At 40.8% G+C, this 19,334-nt stretch overlaps 1 protein-coding gene across 1 annotated transcript in view; it reads left to right on the forward strand.

Annotated features, from left to right (window-relative positions):
- RAB8B (RAB8B, member RAS oncogene family) overlaps window positions 1-19,334 on the forward strand; it is a 56,923-nt gene that overhangs the window by 26,477 nt on the left and 11,112 nt on the right. Inside the window, exons 2-3 of the mRNA XM_026478232.4 lie at window positions 15,299-15,359; window positions 17,773-17,833. Of these exons, the coding sequence (XP_026334017.1) occupies window positions 15,299-15,359; window positions 17,773-17,833 (122 nt within the window). The remainder of the gene's footprint in view (window positions 1-15,298; window positions 15,360-17,772; window positions 17,834-19,334) is intronic.

Raw genomic sequence — 19,334 nt, forward strand, 5'->3', positions numbered from 1 at the left:
CTAACTGAATGTCCCGATGGAGCAGTGTTATGTAGTGAAGAGAGCGCTGGGTTCAGAGCTTCCGTGATGCCAGAGACTGTCTCTCAGCTGGTCTTCTTTAAAATTTTTATGAGCATTTGTAGTTATTTCCAACATAGTTTCTTTCTAATTATAAACTCAGAATTGGAAGATGCAACCACAATTAGATAGAGTCAAGTTATGTAAAGCATTCATCTCATGTTGGAAGACATTAATGTGCATTTAAAGGTTATCCTCCGAGTGGCCAGGAAGTACATTTGACCACTGATAATACCCCAGGCATCCCAAACCTTTTTGGTTCTCCCTCGCTTTCCTACAGAACCAAGAACATGTTCCCTAGGGCAGCAGAAGTGTCACAGTACCTGTCTTATAGACTAACATGAGATGGATTTCAGTCATAAGAGCAGACAGTCGCCACTTCTCTTTTCTCCTGAACTCCCCCTTATTTGGGGGCTTGCCTTGGGGGAAGGAATCGCTTGATTCAAAATAGACTTGCCATGATGGAGCCTTTTCCAGTTTGAAAGATGCTGGGATGATCAGATATATTTCAGATTAATCCAGAGTAAGAATTCTTAATGCAGTGGCTATAGTAAGCATACTCAAAGGACTCAAAGAATGAATAGGTAGTATTCAGGTCCCTCACAGTGGACCTGTTCTTCTTTCGGGATACAGAGAGGACTGGGAACTAGGTTCAGCTTTCAGTGCTCCTTTGGAAACTGGCTCCTCCCCAATCCTTTGTAATCTGAGTTAGTAGCATGTGGCGGGGAGGGGCACTTGAGTCATAGAATTCTCATCCTCAGCATTGGATAGCCCAATGAAGGGAGCTAGGCAGACCTGGGTAAATATCCCAGCCCTGCCTCCCACTAGTTTATCATCTGAGATAAGTTACTTCACCTCTTTGAGCCTCAGCTTCTTTCTTGGTGAAATGGAGGTTAATGATAGCTATTTCCTAGAGCTTTACGTGGCACATAGCAAGTTCATAGTAAATGGTAGCTCTTTAATATATATTTCATCGTGCTTATCAGACAAAGGAGTTCGGAGTCAGGAACTCAAGATTACAGCTGAGCTGCAGAGGTTTGCTGAGCCCCCTAGCCTTTGCCAATATCAGTTAAAATTGACAGGGTTTTTAACATTACCATGCCTTGTGAATATTATGTTTGCTCGTTGTGATTTTCAGCTAGTCACTAAAGTTCTCAGAGTTCAGGGAAAATTTCAAACTTGATCAAGATGATAGTATATATACTGGAGTACTGGCACAGAATGTGAAGGTGACAGTATAGTGAGTACCCCCCTTTTTTTTCTTTTAAAGTTTGTTTGTTAGTTTGTTTATTTATTTAAGTAATTTCTACACCCGGCGTGGGGCTCAGACTCAGAACGCCGAGATCGAGAGTCACATGCTCTTCTGACTGAGCCAGCCAGGTGCTCCCTTTCTTTAAAACTGTCTTAAGCCATAAGTCAAGTTGGTTTCTAAACAAAAGTGAAAACTTGCTGTTACCATGTTTGCCATTTTTGATAGACAAATGCTACTTGTTTACTTTCAGCCTTCAGGGAGATAATTATACGCTTGCCTGTGGAAAGGACAGAATTAAAGCCGCAGTTCCATATCTTAGGAAATCATGTTTTCTGTTGGTTCATCATCTGTTATTAGTCCCTGCTCCTGAGGAGCCGACCTTAGAATATTATCTTTCACGAAAGACAGAAGTGAGGCATTAGGATTTTCACAGTAAAAGATTGTAATGACCAGTCATAGCCTAGGAGCTCTTCTTCGGGCCCATAACTTCATCTCTGTGGTCCTCAGTGCCTAGCATAGAGTCAGGCTCATGTCAGGCTCAAGCCTTCTTATCAAATCACGTACTGAAATTTGCCCTTTCATTAGTTGACTTGAGTTACATTTGACGAAGCTGAACCTCACTGTATGTGTCATATGTGGTTGAACACTCCGTAGTGGATCCTTTGTGTAGCCAATCAGTTTCCTGTTTTGTAATTTGAGTAATAAATGATACTCATACATAGACTGAGGAATTGGTTGCACAGTTGGAAAAGGGCCAAATCTGACATTTCTCTGCCCTCAGTATCATAATCTCCAGACGTGGACTTCAGCCTTGAGGCCCCAAAGGCTTATCTGAAGTAGATTAAATATCAGTTTTTCTGAATGTACAGGTTTTTGGTTGTTTTTTTTTTTTTTTTTTTTTTGCTTTTTTCTGTTTCAGAAATTCATGCGAAGAATCGCAGTCCAGTGGTTATGATCTCTTCTTTTCCCAAAATGGCCAGTGACATTTTCTTTCACGCTCCTCATTCTGCTGACAGACCATTTGGGGTTAGAAATACACAATCATTGTGTATCATGTTTCTTAAGTCCTTTGTCTTATGCATTTCCTGACCTAATGGCAGCACTGCCCAAACTGGGAGCGCTAACACTGTGACCACCAGATGTAGAAATCCTGCCCCAGGTCTGCCTGAGGACATCCTTGAAATGACAGTGCGTCTGTAAAGTGATCATGTGAGTGGATAGTTCTGTTTTTGCTTTTCGTAGTAATAACTGAGGGTTACAGTTAGGGTGCCGCCAAGGTACTTTTGGGTCAGTCAAATACTGGGTAGATGAACTTAACGTTGTCAAATTCCACCTTTTCAATTGCAGAGGTGAAATTTTCACCTCAGCGGTCAAGTGTGTTTTGTTTAGCTTTTTCTCGACTCTTTATATATGGCAACACTCTGGCTTAGTCTACCCGCTGCACGCCCAAGGACTGGAATTCTCTACTCTCTGTATCTCTGAATTTACTTTAAAATAATCTGCACACACCTGCTCTTTCCTTTCTCTAAACCACATTATAATATGGGGCCTTATGAGTGGAAAGGCCACTTTTGCCCTTGTGTGTGTGTGTGGGAATTCGCCATGAGCCTCAACTGAGCAGCTTTTCAAGTCCGATGAGCTCACTTTATTAGAGCTTGCTCTGTTGCCCTCTCCTGTTTTACAGCTGATTAGATTAATTGAATATGATTAATAAATTATAGTATGGCAAACTCAGAATTATCTGTGTTAATTAGGGACAGGGATAGCATGGAAAAATGAAATCTTCAGATGTTGCCTTTCCTCTTGGCTTTGCTTCTGCAGATGCCGCAAAGACGCGTCATGTGAGAGCAAGCTCACATTTCCTTATCCCTTGCTTTTTCTTCCCATGTGTTCTTTTGCAGGTGACAGCAAATAAACTGGAACTGAAGGAATTAGGGAAAGAGGGACGGATTTGTCCTGTCTGCTTGGTAGATAATGGTCGTAGTCTTCCGTTAAGACTCTTTCAGATGGAGTACGTGAATTAGTTATTTGGCGTGCTTTCTTTTTTAAAATACTTTCCCCCCCCAGAGAAATGGCATTATACTCATTTTATTTCTTTAGTCTAGAATTTGAAGTATAGTTGTAGTGAGTACTACTTCAACTATAGCATGTGGAATATTTTTTTTCCAAAATTACTGAATGTTACAGGCATAGTTCATTTATATCTTGTTCCTTTTATAATATTACGTTATAATATTATATTCCAAGTTCCAGTATTCCAAGTTTCTTTATCATCTTGATAATGACCAAGGATTACTTTTAATATATTAAAATATAGTTCTTTTAATACATAATATATCTATATATATTTTAAAAATATTCCTTCATGGTGAAAAAGACTCAAAGTCTTCAGTGGCTACTCTAGCATTGGGAAGTAAAGGGTGGGGATGTGTGGCTGTGTGTTATTTTCAAGGCAGCGTGTCTGTATCTGTCTAACGGAAGACATCATTCAGGGGTGCCTGGGGGCGCAGTGGATTGAGCCTCCGTGAGACTCTTGACCTCAGCTGAGGTTTCAACTCACATTGGGCTCCGTGCTGGGCGGGGAGCCTACTTAAAAAAAAAAAAAAAAAAAGGTATCACTCACTCTTAGGTATTCTGTGGTGGGAAATAAGGGTCATTGCCCTCCAAGACCCAAGATCAGACTGGAGACTTCCAGTGAGCCTTCTGTATCTTACTTACATGCCTGTCATTTGGGGCAGTCTCCTCCTGCTTATGACCTGTTAAAAAATATATTTTGTATTTGTAACTTCGAAAAACCTGCCTGAGAAAGACAGATGCTAACATTCAGTGATCCTTAATGCATTCCTCTAGGATTGGGAAAGAGCAGTCTATTTTGAAAGATGTGGGTAAAGGGAAACATAAAGTGAATAATTCTTTTATCCAAGATCGAGGGCCAATGAGCGGAAACTGTGCAGTTAGTTTTCTTGCTCTGATGCCTGGGTCCTCTTCTTTAATTATTGGGGGTGGGAGTGGAGAGCCTTGAATGGGGTGTTCCGCTTTGAAGTTGGTTTAATAAAAACAAGCTGATAAAATATAATTTAAAATGATTTTGGTCAATTTTAGAAAAATTATGGTATGCGGTACTGGGTGATTCTCTGAGCCATTGAGATATCAGAACAGCTTTTTAGAAATGGTCTCTTGTCAATATTGTTTAGATTTTCTTTCTTCCTAACCCCAAACACTGTGATTTGGAAATAGGGAACATAGTGATCAAATGGGAAGTCGGAGGGCAGCATATTGTGATAGCCCACTCATTTAATGCTTTGCTAGAGTTATCATTCATTCTTTTTTTTAAGATTATTTATTTATTTATTTGAGGGAGAGAGAGAGTGAGTGAGCAGGAGGAAGAGGGAGAGAGAAATTGAAGCAGAATCTTTGCTGATCATGACCTGAGCTGAAACCAAGATTCAGACGCTTAACCAGCTGAGCCACCCAGGCACCCCTCATTCTTTGTATTTGAAAAAGGTTAAAGTAACAATTAGGCGGAGGAAAAGGGAAACAAAAGAAAATATGGTGTATTCTAGTCCTTCATTACTCCAGACTGCATTCTGTAGATTTGAAACGTGAGTAAGAGAAGATCTAGGTTTACCAACTCCATTGGTATTGGGTGTTGGTATCATTGTACTCTGTTAAAAAGTCAAGTCAAGGGGCGCCTGGGTGGCACAGTCGTTAAGCGTCTGCCTTCGGCTCAGGGCGTGATCCCGGCTTTCTGGGATCGAGCCTCACATCGGGCTTCTCTGCTGGGAGCCTGCTTCTTCCTCTCCCACTCCTCCTGCTTGTGTTCCCTCTCTCGCTGGCTGTCTCTCTCTCTCCCCCCCAAAAAAAAAAAAAAAAAAAAAAAAAAAATCTTAAAAAAAAAAAAAGCCAAGTCAAAGAAGTAATACGTGGCAGAATCGTTTTATCATTCTCTGAAGTAAGTAAAATGTCTTAAGTACATGGAGGTGGATAGCCATATATATACATATACGTATATATGAGATAGCATAATGGGCCCAAGGAACTGTTTACTTCCTATGCATGTAAGGTTATAGTGCTGTTAACTTTAAACTTTTGTATTGTGAGGGAGGGATTTGTTTACAAATCAGGATGATATAATCATTTGTAGAAGTTTTTCACTTTTGATTGGGAAAAACTATATTCCGTTCATGCCATTTTTATTGATCTTTGTGTCATCCTTTTACTTGCATATACTCCATCTGTTTGTTTTAACCTTACTCATTAGCAATAGCTTATTATAATTACCCATCTGTCACCCTGGCTACAGTGAGCTGTAAATGCTGCTTACTTTTACTATACTTTTGTGGCATTGATGTTGGTTTTGATCAAGAAATGCTTTTTTGCTAACTAGATTCAGAGCACTGCAAGTTTGCAGTTATGTTTGTTTATTTTATAATCTCTGATCCCTTTCCTTTTATCTAGAGAAAAGTCAGTGGGAGAAGAAGGTGGGAAGGGGTGAGGTAGGTGTTGCAGGAAGAGATTATGGCTTTTGATGGTTCTTCTCTTCAGCCTCCCGCAATTTGGTACAGACGCTACCCCTTGCTCCCCCATTAAAAAAAAAAAAAGTTGGTTAACTTGGTGAGAAAAATTACTAGATTTTGTGTTTTGTACCAACATAAGCTGATACCTTTCCTAAATAAGTGATTTAGAGCTTTTCCTAAAAAATAATAAAATTATAGCTAAAGTTTATTTCAGCCCTAGTTGCTAACTGATCTATTACATCGATAAAATCTTTTTTGTTTTTCCTCTTTTAAGAACTCATATTCAAAGGGAAAAAATACATCATTTGTTTTTAGTTGCACCACATAATGTTGTTACTTAGTTATATTATTTTACATGTATTTTTTTCTTTTTAGCTTTCATTTGCCTCCAAATGAATGGAAAATATGATACATGGTCAATACTTGGAAAGATCTAAAGGATCAGTTTTACTGCATTTTTGGTGCAACCTCATTGGAATGTAGTTGTAATTTTTTCCAGTGATAATTCCAGTGACTTGGCGGTATGGTTTTCCCACAGCAACAGTGTGTCAAATCAGGGATTTGCTTTTCTATTTTCATTTTCTGAATAACCACAGTATTCCCTCACCCTTAAATGAAACGGACCTGACCCTGAGTTGTCAGAGACAAACAAGGAAATTCCAGGTTTAGGAAAGTGATAGTGACTCATACTGGAGGGGGTTGCCCGCTACAAAGGTAGTTTCTCAGAAACAGTGGCTGGAGCAGAAGAGATGCAGCTGGTTTCATTTGGGAGCAATGTGATTCTTGAGATGGTCATGAATTAATAATGGAGAAAGGAATGGAAATCTCAGAGACATTCCGAACTTTTATTCTTAAAGAAAGTTTAATTCATGTATTAGGCTTTTTATGAAAAGAGATTTTTTTAATGTAAAACATTTGTTCATTGAAAACCTCTAAAATCCACATTTTAACAACTTCAAGCACATTGCTACTTCCAGATTGAGTAACACTTAAAACACATTTCCTTTTGAAAATGCAAGATTTGCAAAAAAACTTGTCATGCATTCATTTGGCCATTCTGAAATGGTGAACTGAATGCTGGGTAATCTCTGCAGGCCCCTTAATCAGATTTAAAACGCTCAGTCCTTCCTAGGTGTTTCTGCGTACTTTATCTGAGTTGTAGCTGTGTTATTGCACCTTATTTGCTATTTTGGTTTGGGTTTTTTTCTGTTGTCATTTTTGTAGTTCTAGCATTGAAAACCTTCTGTTTGTCATTCAACACATAGCTTATTTAGCAGTTATCATTTGGTAGATAATGAGTTGTCATTTTGCCCTTTTATTTCCCAAAGACATTTTTTTAAAAAGATTTTATTTATTTATTTTGACAGAGAGACAGCCAGGGAGAGGGGGAACACAGCAGGGAAGTGGGAGAGGAAGAAGTGGGCTCCCAGCAGAGGAGCCCGATGTGGGACTCGATCCCGGAACGCCGGTATCACGCCCTGAGCCGAAGGCAGACGCTTAACGACTGCGCTACCCAGGCACCCCCCCCAAAGACATTTTATGGGTTAATTAGATCTTTGTAATTTAATCTATAAAGCCCTTTGAGACACTCAAATATAGACCTTACTTAAAACTGTTCTTATCTGCACTGTTTTTGTATCTGTTGCACATACATTTATGGCTCAAAGACGTAAATTCTTCCTAATTTCTAGAATTAGTTTATGAGTTTATCTTTTGTTGGTATGATTAGATCGAATGGGTACAACTGTCTTATGCCAAGAATGCCAAGAGTTGAATTTAATTCAGTAACAGATAGAAACTTTTTTTTTTTTTTAGATTTTGTCAGAGAGAGAGAGAACACAAACAGGGGGGAACGGCAGGCAGAGGGAGAAGCAGGCTTCCCGCTGGGCAAGGAGCCTGATGTGGAACTCGATCCCGGGACCCTAGGATCATGACCTGAGCTGAAGGCGGACCCTTAACTGACTGAGCTACCCAGGCGTCCGGACAAGTAGAAACTTTTAAAACAGTGTAAAGATGAGCAGCTTTTTCAGCAGGAAGGAGTAATATCTGTCACTATTAATTTACATCATAAATGAGGTTCAACTTAGTGCTTCCTATTCACAGAATAGAGGAACCAAAGAAATCTGAAAACTTGTCTTCTTTTTGGTATAGGTAGGTATCTTTTTAAAGGGTAGATTATATTTGCAGACCACTGTGATCATTTCAAACTGTTGTTAAATGCCTTCTAAGCTTACTTTGATGTTTTTCTGCTAAACTTTAGAGTTTCTGATTTTCAAAAAGGAAACCAGATTGTAAATTTGAATATAAACAAAACAAAAATTAAATGCTTCTGAATATATGCAACAAAATTGGTACTTGGTGAACATGCTTTTATGAACTTACAGAATGTGTATTTACAAAAGAACAATGCCTTGAACCCCTCTCTTTCAAAGTAACATTCTTTTTGTTTTTTGGGTTTTGGTGTTTTTTTTTTTGGAGGAGGGGAGGGGCAGCCGGGAGAGGGAGAGAGAGAATCTTAAACAGGCTCCACCCCCAGCATGGAGCCCGAAGCTGGGCTCAATCTCAGGAAACTGAGATCATGACCTGAGCTGAAATCAAGAGTCAGAAGCTTAACCGACTAAGGCACCCTGGGGCCCCAATCTAAGTAACATTCTTAACTTTATTTCTACTTTTACACGTTTTCTCCAAGTCCTTTCTTTATTTTGGAAAAAAACATTTTAAAGCTTCAATCTGTGACTCTTATTTTTTCCCATTCCAGTAATCTGTTTTTCTAATTAGAGATTTTAGCTCATTGTCTTAAAGTCAGCTACTCTAAAATCCCACTAATCTCCATGTTTAAAAAGTCCACAAAAAAAGCCTAAGCAAAGTGAGGTTGTCGAAGTTGCAGCACAGCAGTATCCATCTGCACTGCATCTTCATCATTAATAATAAAAATGTCAAGTAAGGAAGTGAAGGTAGCATTTCTTTAAAGTGGATTTCAATATTTGGGACACTTTTTTCTATTTCTGGAATATCTCTGAAATGTAAATAGACCAACCACATAACCCGTATTCTGATAGGTTGGGATCACAGATGTTTCTAAACTTTGAAACAAAGTACATTTTCCACCTTTAATTGTGAAAGTGCAGTGTTGGACTTCTGCTTCTTAAAGTGGGTCAAAGGGGATAGATAGGCTGTGTGTTTTTTTGCTGTTGATGTATCACCATGAGTAAACCCAGCATTAGAATCTTGCATTGCTCTCATTCATTGAAAGGCTAAATGTCCCAGAAATTTGACTTTTTTTTTTTTTTCATGGATTTCTTGGCTGCAGCCAAAGTGGACTTTTTATAAAAGAACTTGAGTGGGAACCAGGTGTGGAACATATCAGGTGAAGGTCCCAGCTATTTCTCTACCCCCCCAATTTTCCTGGGTCAGCCTACTTCCCCAAGTAACCCAAGACCGTTCTAACATAGAAGAGAGAGCTCTTTGTGTTCTAAGCTACAGGACCCACAGAGCAAAAATGCATCCAGATCACAGCGAGGCTGAAGGTCAGGACAGCTGGCTGGCTCCAGAGTTGTTGGGGCCAGGAGCCGTCCTTCTTCATACTCTTTCCACACTCCAGCACAAACCCAGGGCAACCTCCCTATGGTCTTGAAACAGAAAAGGTTGTTAGTAAATAAACATCTGTTGGCTGACTAATTCAACATCAGTGTAAAATAATTTTGTCAATCTGTTCCCTCTCCGTGTTAAATTATATCTAATCTGTGGAATGAAAGGGGGCCCAGTACTGCTCATTCCAAGCTCCTTTGCCCTGTGAGGTCTGGTAACTATGGACATGGGTCAAGTTCAAAGGTTCCTTTCCTCTGTTCTGCTGGCCAGGCCCTCCCTTCTTGAAGCTGCTTCCAACCACACTGCTGGTTTCTGAGAAATATCTGATAAGCAGTGCTTTAGGCAAGTGCTCACGCCAGAGCCCTCCCTAGAGCCTCACTGCCAGGTCTCTGCCGGCTCTTGTGAATGTGGGTCGCCCTGGACAATGCAGAGGCCTCAAGTACAACTTTACCTACTCCTCAGAGGTACAGGGCACAGCTCCCCACCCGTGTCCTGAGGGCCAAGGGAGGATATCCTCTTCCTTCTCCCATTGGAATGGAAAATCAGAACTCCTTTGTTCCTCTCCTAGAGTGCCACTCCCAACAGTGACCAAATGTGTATTCTTTCATTATTCTTAGCCCAAATAGAACCTTCTTTTTCCTCCAGGCAGGGAAGGAAATGCCCCTGAACTCCCTGCTTGAAATCTGAGCGGACAACACTCCTTGCTACCCCAAGCCCCTGATCTGCCCCCTTACTTTCTGAACTTGATCCAGTCTTCCTGTCATCCACACCTGGTCACCAAGGGCTCACAGGCCCTCTGTATATTGAACAACGTGGGGTGGGGTAGTGCCTGCTGTCCACTCTCCCCCCACTACTAGCTCCCACTAAATTTTTAAAGATGCCCTTTATCTCTAAATCTGGTTTGATTTTTCTGCTGTCATTAATGAATGTCTCCGGATATCATGTTTTCAAATAACTACTATTGCTTCTTAAAAATTAGGAACAGTTTCAGGTGTACAAAAGTACACCTAATATAAAACACTCCCACATTCAGTTACCAGCACGTGGTTTTAGGAATAATGAATGATTGAATTCAAGTCCCACTGAACCTCTCCTTAATCACCTCTCCTACCATTTCTCTTCAGAGGTGACAGCTACACTGATTTTGTTGGTAATCATTCTCATGTATGTTTTTATACTTTAATTATACATGAATGTACATATAAATGATACATTCTATAGTTTTGGGGTTTTTTGAAATTTTATGGGAATGGTTTGACTCTGGGAAATTACTGCAGTTGGCTTTTTTCACTTCACGTTATGGTATTAGATTCAGTCATATTGATACGTGTGACTCTGTTCACTGCTCCTGGCTATCCCCTGTATACCTAGGTATTCTCCAACTGGGGGCATTCCCATTGTTGCTAGTGTTTTGCTATGGACCCTTAAAGAGCAGGCCTCCTCCAGGGAGACATGAACGCTCTTGCACGCATCTCTGTGGAAGGCCTGATCTTTAAACGTCAAGTTTGATTTTAGAACCTTTTTTGAATTAGTCTTTGTGAATCTAGATAAGTTGCTGTATCTCCCTGGACCTCCGTTTGCTTAGGCACAGAGGGAGGACTGAACTAAACAATCTCTAAGGTTCTTTCCAAGCCTACAATTCTGTGACTCCTTTCCAGCTTGCTTCTCTCCCTCCTTATAGTGTATAGTGTGTATCAGTTATGAGCAACTGCTTAGCATGAGAATCAGTTCAGAGAAAAAAAATCTCTCTGTGTGTGTATTTAAATTCAAAATGAAAATGACTTTGAGTCCCATGGGAATGTTTTCTTACAATGTAGATTTCCTATTCTATTGACTTGATAAATATTAATGACAAAACTGGCACTGCTTTAAAGCCATTAAAAAGTTAATGTTGGGGCTTATTCTAGTAAACATGGAACGGTGTTGGAGTCTTGTCTCCTGAGCGTAGATGTTGGGCTGTGTTGCCAGCTGGACAGGCTGCATGAAGCCTGGTGGCTGATGGATTGCTCATGAGTTGGGATGACTCAGAGTCGTCATTTTGAACATGAGTTATTGTATTATGTGCTGCCAAGAAATGATGCTTTCTAAAAGATTGTTGAAATATGAAGGGCTTTTTTTTTACCTTACGTGTAATGCCCTTCAGAAACTATGTTTTTGAGATTGTATAGTCTTTTTAAATTAAAAAAAAGAAAAAAGTTGGTCCCTTCCTGCCAGAATGAGCTGTGATTCTTGCTGCTGTTGCTATGACAGCCCCTCCTTCTTTGCTGCCTTTATCATCTGAAGCTAGGGCACAGGCCGGCGCTTTGGAACTATAGTCTCAGGGCCTCTCGGTAGTGGAGGTCACGGCTTAGTGCAGAGATGTCCTGGCAACTACATGTGTTGCTCATAGTCTTTTTTTTCCTTCATATTTTCTGTTTGTGGCTGAACACTAGATGAAGTACTAGAGTTATTATCAAACCTTGGTAACCTACACGTCAGGGTAGGAATGATAGCTGTTATGATTTGTCCAGTTCATATAGCTGCGAATATAAAATTTTACTGATTGATAGATGGGAGTATTCTAACAGATACTGTGACCGATTCAACAGCTTTTCCACTTTCTCCTATTTTTAGCAGTCCTGTGGGTCAGGGAAGTGACCCAGTCCACAGATGGGTCTTGATTAATATAAATTTAGGGATGAGTTTAGATTAATCCAATCTTGGTGACTGCCCATGGCTGTGGTTGGTTCTGGAACTCAGCTTTAGCCCCTAGAACATGACATTCTCATGGTTATAATTCTAGAAACGAAACACAAAGAAAAGGTCACTAGAGGCTTTGGGGAAACATTTCCTCACTTTGAAGTGAGAGGCACAGGAAGATGATCTCTTTTCTTCTCAGTATTGCTGTTGTGGTCAGGAACCGTTATCAGTCAGGGGATGAAATTGATACTCCCACGAGGGCAGAGCCGAAGGAGGTACAGAGCCATGAGCCGGAACTACTGGATTGAGCCATCCCTGAACCTCAGCTCAGCACTGGGCTTATTATATGAGTCAACAAATTACCTTAAGCTAGTTTGATTTGAGGTTTCTATTATTTGCAGCAGAGAGCATCGTAATTGGTATAATTACATTACTATATCATGACTGGTTATTTTAATTCTGGGGTAGTCTCAGGAAGTTATCCTTTCTTTAAATTTAAAAGTGAATGTTAATCCCCCATATAGTCTGCTGCTGTTATTGTCAAACTAATTGTAATGTAAAGATCTTGATTTTCATATTGTAATAGATTTCTTAGCATTCTTACTATTGTTAATGTAGTATACTACGAAAACTTCGAACTTCCACGGTGTTCTTAGTTCTCCCCACACTTAGTAGAAAGTAACCTTTACTTACATAAGTGTATCTAATCTTTTATTATCTACTGTATACATGTTTCTGTATGCAACCTAACTAGCAAAGAGAGAATGGACCCCTTGCTTGATCTGAGAGCAATTCAGAGCAATATGTTAACAAAACCAAGTAACACGGGATTGAGCCAGGACTTACCATGTCAGGGATGGATATGGTCAAGGAGAGAGCTGAGGGAGGAAGGTGGGGAGGACCCATGGGTGGAGCGGCATCCTCAGGGAAGGCTGCCACGTGAAGTGGTCATGCACGTGCAGAGGGGAGGAGGTGTGGGGCAGCTGGGGGGAGGCTCTGAGGCTGGCAGGGTCAGGAGAGCAGTGCCTCCGAAAGGCTGTATTGCCAGGCAGGGGAAGTTGGACCCACAGCTTCTTAAATAGTGAGGTGCCATTACCACAGAGATGGTTAACAGTTACTCTCGCAGTGGCACGCAGGGGGTTAGACCAGGGCGAGATGTTGGCACCAAGTCCTGGGAAGTCGTTACCACAGTTCATACATCAGGTGACAAGAGCTGTAGGTTAATAGCATCTGAAATATCTTACATTTATATGGAATTTCAGAGTTCCCAAAGCACATTCAAACACGTTGTCTAAATTATCTAATTAGGTCCCCTCTCCCTTTTTTATGGAGGAAGATATAGAGGTTCAGAACAGTTCCAAACCTCCCAAAAGTTGTTAATGACGGAACCCAACCTACAGTCTAGGTCTTTGGACTTTCAGGTCTAGTGCTTTTCAATAATAGTATAAACGACATTTTCCATTATTAGTGAAATTCAGGTTGTGCTAATTTGACTCTGCTCTATGCATTTGTCTATCAGCCGGCCCCTGACAACAGCATAAACAAAACCTAATACCACTGCTCCCAACTCTTTTATAAGCACTGAACGCCTCTGAATAGTGAAAAGATGGTGAAGTATCACAGATAATGGTAGAATCTCCTCAAATTACCCTTCTAACAAATACAAAAAACAAAAGATTGGGTCTGGAGAAAGTTTCCTAAATGCTATAAATGGAGAGTGCCTGAGACTTTAGGGAGCCTCCAAGTGGCAGCCTTTTTGGGTGCTCTCAATATTTTATATGTAGAAACATTGTAGTAATGTAACTGTTAAAGGCTTTTCTCCCCACTAGAATAACTGCATTACATGTTTAAGTCAATTTAGCAGATACGTAATTGACACGTTTTCTTGCACTGTCATGGAAACAGCTTTTTTTTTTTTTTAAAGATTTTATTTATTTATTTGACAGAGAGAGAGACAGCCAGCGAGAGAGGGAACACAAGCAGGGGGAGTGGGAGAGGAAGAAGCAGGCTCCCAGCAGAGCAGGGAGCCCGATGTGGGGCTCGATCCCAGGACCTTGGGATCACGCCCTGGGCCAAAGGCAGACGCTTAACGACTGAGCCACCCAGGCGCCCCTGGAAACCGCTTTTAAGGGGTTCTGTACGGAATGCAAAAGCATAGAAAAAAATCTAAAAGCTGAGTGGCCAGATGATAAGGATTTAGCAAATCGCATCCAGGTTGTATTCATTAACTTGTCCCTTCAGAGAGTAGCAGCTCATTCCTGCTAAGTGTAGAGCATTCTGGTATTTGTCAAGGACTTTGTGGTTCTTTGTCATTGAAATTGCTGAATAAGTTTTGAACTACCATAGTTGGGGGGAAAACAGGTGAGGGAGGTTTGGACTTTTAACTGCCAGGGCCCTCAAACAACTTTCACGTGGTGCCTGTCAGGCCCATTTGAGTGCTAGTTACAGGTTAGAATCACCTGGAGAGCTTTTAAAATTACCAGTGCAACAGATCCCACTCTTGACCAACTAAGTCAGAATCTCAAAATTTGGGGAAGGGAGCAGAACTAGTCATAATAGTTTTTTAAAGTTCTCCAGGTAATCCTAAATTTCACGAGGGCTAAAAACCATTCTAGCTATTTCAGTTCCAGCCAGTAAGCTGCGAAAAACATTTATTAAAATGTACGTACGATACTTGCTAGCTGTATAAAATAAATACGTAAGTTTTCCCATCCCTGAGCTCAAATAGGCAGGTTTGGGGGCCTGGGGTTTTGTTTTTCTCCGTAGCCAGTTGCAGATCCTAAAGAACACGTGGCAGGAGATGGAGGAAGACATTCTAAAGAGGTCCCACGGCGTTTTCTAGGGAAGGATGGGGCAGGAAGGGTAAATCATTGTATATATGTATTTCAGGAAGCAGAAAATATGGCATGTTCTCAGTGTATCTAAATTATGTAACTTTGAGGGATGTGATCCATTTGTATCATAATAATGAGGCATATAATACATTGCATTTAACATGTGTGGGAATTCTTTGCAGAGTAATTAGCATTCCTTCCTTCAGCCTGTATTCAGAGGAAACATACCATTCACACCCTCTCTGTGTTCACATTTTCCAGTGCGTTGGAGAGCTTTTTTTTTTTTTCAATAGAAATCTTTGTCCTTTTCCTAATAAGACTTGGATTATATTTGGAGAAATTCAGCATTTCTTTCTCTCTTTTTCTGGCAGGAATTGATTTTAAAATCAGAACGATAGAACTAGATGGCAAGAAAATTAAGCTTCAGATATGGTAAGTAAAAAAAAAATAATAATTATACACAGAGTTTCTACCTTAATAGGGAATTACAGTGTGAATTGTGGTAAGTTAGAGGTAACTTGTGATAACTAAAACATCTTTACTTTATCAGAACCAAGGGGAAGTGAGTAAGTATTCAAAGGTGTCTCCACCATCGGAGAATTTATTCTTCCCGAACACTAGTTTTGTAGGAAGGAAACGAAAAGCTAAAGAGTGTATACAGTTTTTCACTGTAGTTGTTGCAGCTTTGAAATCAGATAAGGCAAAAGTAGTCAAGTGGTAGGAACCCTGAGCGGATTCTTCTGTGCAAGTACAGATCTAGGTTCTCGGTTCTGCCTCTCCCCTGAGGGCGTGGGCCAGTTGCTTTCCCTTCATAGGACCTGTTTTTCCTCATTGGTAAATTGGTTGGTTAGCCTGAAGACATCTGAGTTCCTCTCCAGAACTGACACTTTATCATTTGTTTTCATGTTTCTTCTCTTTAAATAAAAAAAATGAGGCCCACCGAACTGATCTAATGTGTGATGATGACAGCAGTAGAAAAAGCTTAGAAATTTAGAGCAGCCTAGATTAGGAAGGAGACAGGGCAAAATAGTAAAGTAATGTATATCAGCTTTTTCCGTAGGCTGTTTTTCTTCTTTGAATCTCAGAACCAGGATAGAACCAGAGCATTATATTGAAATCCACTGGTCCTTCTTTTACAGAGGAAGAACTTAGGACTTAGAGTGGTTAAGTCCATCCGAGGGTGTCTGTCTGGGTCACTGAGAAAGCTGGGACAGCTCCCCAGATCTGGAGCACCGTGTTAGCTTTATATATTAGCCTAGTGTCATGGTTCCCCATGTATTTGTTGGAAAACATGGTGAAGGTTACCACAGATTGCCCTTTTCATCTATTGATACTTAGTAAAAGGCCAAATATTTTAAAGATATAAAAAAAAAAATTTAAGGGAGAAGCAAAGAGAATTTCTGCCTCTGTGCTGACCAGTCCTGACCATGGCAACAAGAAGCATTTCCAGGAGCCTTTGGGCCGTCCGCTGGCAGTGAGCTAACGTAGAACTTTATATAACGTCATCGCACTGTTTACCAATACTCTCAGCCGCAAAATAAGACTCCATTCAGTCTTCATGACCTACATTTAGTATGGCAGCGTTTCTCCTCTACCCTCACTGCAGAGCTGGTTCTAAATCAAGTAGTGTGTTAGACCAAACTGTGGTTAGTGGGCTCAAGGGTGCCTTGGCTTCTGTTTTCCTCATGCTGTGTTTGCCATATACCAAACACGTGCCCTGGGTGGCTAACCCTCATCAGTGAGAGGATGGCAGGAGCAGACGACTGGTGGGAAGCCTGGCCCTGCCCTAACAGGCCAGCGGAGCCTCTTGCCTCTTCTGCAGAGTGACGAGGGTCCTACCACTACACTGGGCTGTGGTGGGCATCATGAGAGCACAGATGAACATAATTTGTAAGGTATATATAAATATTAGGGTATTTGTTAATGTCTTTAATTTGCTATATTTCCCTTGGGTCTCCATCTCTTGTTTGGGTTGGTGTGCATTAGACTTCTAGTGTCTTTCCACAAATACCTCTCTCTTCCCTGCAATTAAATTGTACAATTTAGTTTGCCTTAGTAGCACAGGGAGTGAATTAGTTCTGGTGGTGCGTGGCAGATTTAGAAATACTGATTTTTCCCAGATATCAAGGAAATTTGACTCCCTTTATAGAGATTGCTTCAATCAATGTAATGAGAAATCTTTGAATTTTTCAGAATGTATTTTAAGAGAATGCCATTAGCCAAAAAGTGAGAATACATGAACGTGTATATAATTTTAAGGTGGTGTTCATATTTTAAAGTCTTTGGAAACATTGTGAACCATTATGTGTGAAACTCTAGGCTCCCATTTAATCCCAGGCTCTATAGCTGACAAAGTTCTTGAGATCCATTTTAGTGTGCTCTGCTGAGCAGAATTCACACAGTAGTAAGTCCAGCCCAATTGCTTGCTTTGTACAGAAATCAGACTTTCAGTCAAGAGAGCAAAATGCCTTAATCATCAGGCATTTATAAAAAGAATTATAACTACTTGCAGGGGTCCAAGAATTTCAAACTATTCTCTCCCACGTGTGTTTGACTCATAGAACATGCCAGTTCCTAGCAGGGCCATGCATTTTCTTGTTGCTGCTTTTATCGTCAGGGTCCAAGTTTCCCACCAAAGTCATTGTGAGCTCCTGACAGGCCCCTGTGGCCACCTCCGCCTCCAACTCACAGACACACAGCAGGTTCCCTTTGCGTCTCTTTCCCCTTACCCTTGAAACCACTGCCTTTGTGAGCCGACCAGAATTCTCTCCACCACTTAAGTTCTCTCCTCAGTGATGCTGGTGATAACTTTTAAAACCACTTACTCCTTTGTTTCAAATTTTAGGGACACAGCAGGTCAGGAAAGATTTCGAACCATCACAACGGCATACTATAGAGGAGCCATGGTGAGTGTGTTTTAGGGTTTTGTAACTCTTCGGGTGAAAGTAAAGCATGAATATTCATTCGTCAGATTTATAGGATCCCAGCTAGAGTCTAGTACAATGGGGGAGATAGGTTTTGGGATGTGAAAACAAGACATTTAAAGGGTTTTGTTATGTTCTGTGTTTAGTAATGCATGCTTTGACATTGGTCTTCATAATATTCATCAGGTAATTAGCTTGTAGATGGTTTGGAACTCCTCCACACGTTCTGAGCGATTGTAAATCTTAGTGAAAGCTGGGAGACCAATTAAAGACGATGACCGTAATTCAGGTAAAGGCTAATAGATGAGAATATGAATAAGGCTATGCGTGGGAGTTGGTGGGCGGGGAGGGGATCAGGAGATACTGTGGTCGTTGGGCCTATAGGACTTAGTGGCTCCCTGGCTGTGAGGAGGTAACTCCCAGGGGTCGGCCTGGGCTAGCTGGCAGGGTTGTATTACCCATTATCAGAACAAGAGTACAAAGAGGAAGACAAGATTTGGATGGGACAAACAGAACCTTGTGTTTTACTTAGTTGAGTTTTTGGTGAGCACATGGGACATTTGGGAGCTGATACTGGTCATTGGTCTCCAAAGCCCAACCGACCCTATCTTTCTGTTTGGCTTCCTCTTGTGCCCTTCTCCCATTGGATCTCTGCACTCTTACCAAGCTGTCTCTCTTTCAGTCAGTCCAGTGGGTTCTGGGCCGTTCTGGTCAGCAGGGTACTGACAACATTTCTGCTGTGTGCCAGGCACAATGGGCTTTCCCTCTTCACCCCAGCCTCGGCCCCATGGCCCAGTTCAAGTCTACTCAGACCTCAGGTCTTGGCTTTAATGTCATTTTTTCAGGGAAGCCTTCCCCGACCACCCCAGCCCCTAGCCAGATTAGATCCGCATTTGTACTGAAACTCCCATACTTCTTCATTGCAGCTGTCAAAGTTATAACCCATTGTATAATTATTGGTTTATTGTTTTCTTTGCTAGCTGTCCATGAGAGGAAGGGGCCTTGTCTATCTTGTCCACTGGTAGTAGCACAAAGTATAGTATCAGGCATATAGTGGGTGCTCACTAAATATTTGTTGACTGGACGGACAGCTGGGTAAATCTAGCACTTAATACAGGAGTGCGGTCTGGTGATACAGATTTTGGAATAGTTAGCATACAAGCATCAGTTGATACATTTAGAAAGTAAACCTTTTAGAAATACCAGACATGAGGGTGTTTAAAAATATGATGACAGTGCCTCTCATTAAACCTGTATAACAAATGTATTATATTTTAAGTGTCTGTGATTTATGTAGACAGATAGTGACATTTTGATCAGCCCATATAAGAAGAAATTATTATTTTTATTTTTTATTTTTTTAAGTAGAAAAAATAATTTTAAAGCAGTTTAGTTACGATCTTAGTATAGGAGTAAGAAGCAAGACATTTCTGGGGCGCCTGGGTGGCACAGCAGTTAAGAGTCTGCCTTCGGCTCAGGGCGT

This window comes from Ursus arctos, unplaced genomic scaffold, assembly GCF_023065955.2.
Source record: "Ursus arctos isolate Adak ecotype North America unplaced genomic scaffold, UrsArc2.0 scaffold_28, whole genome shotgun sequence".
In the NCBI taxonomy this organism is placed as follows: Eukaryota; Metazoa; Chordata; class Mammalia; order Carnivora; family Ursidae; genus Ursus; species Ursus arctos.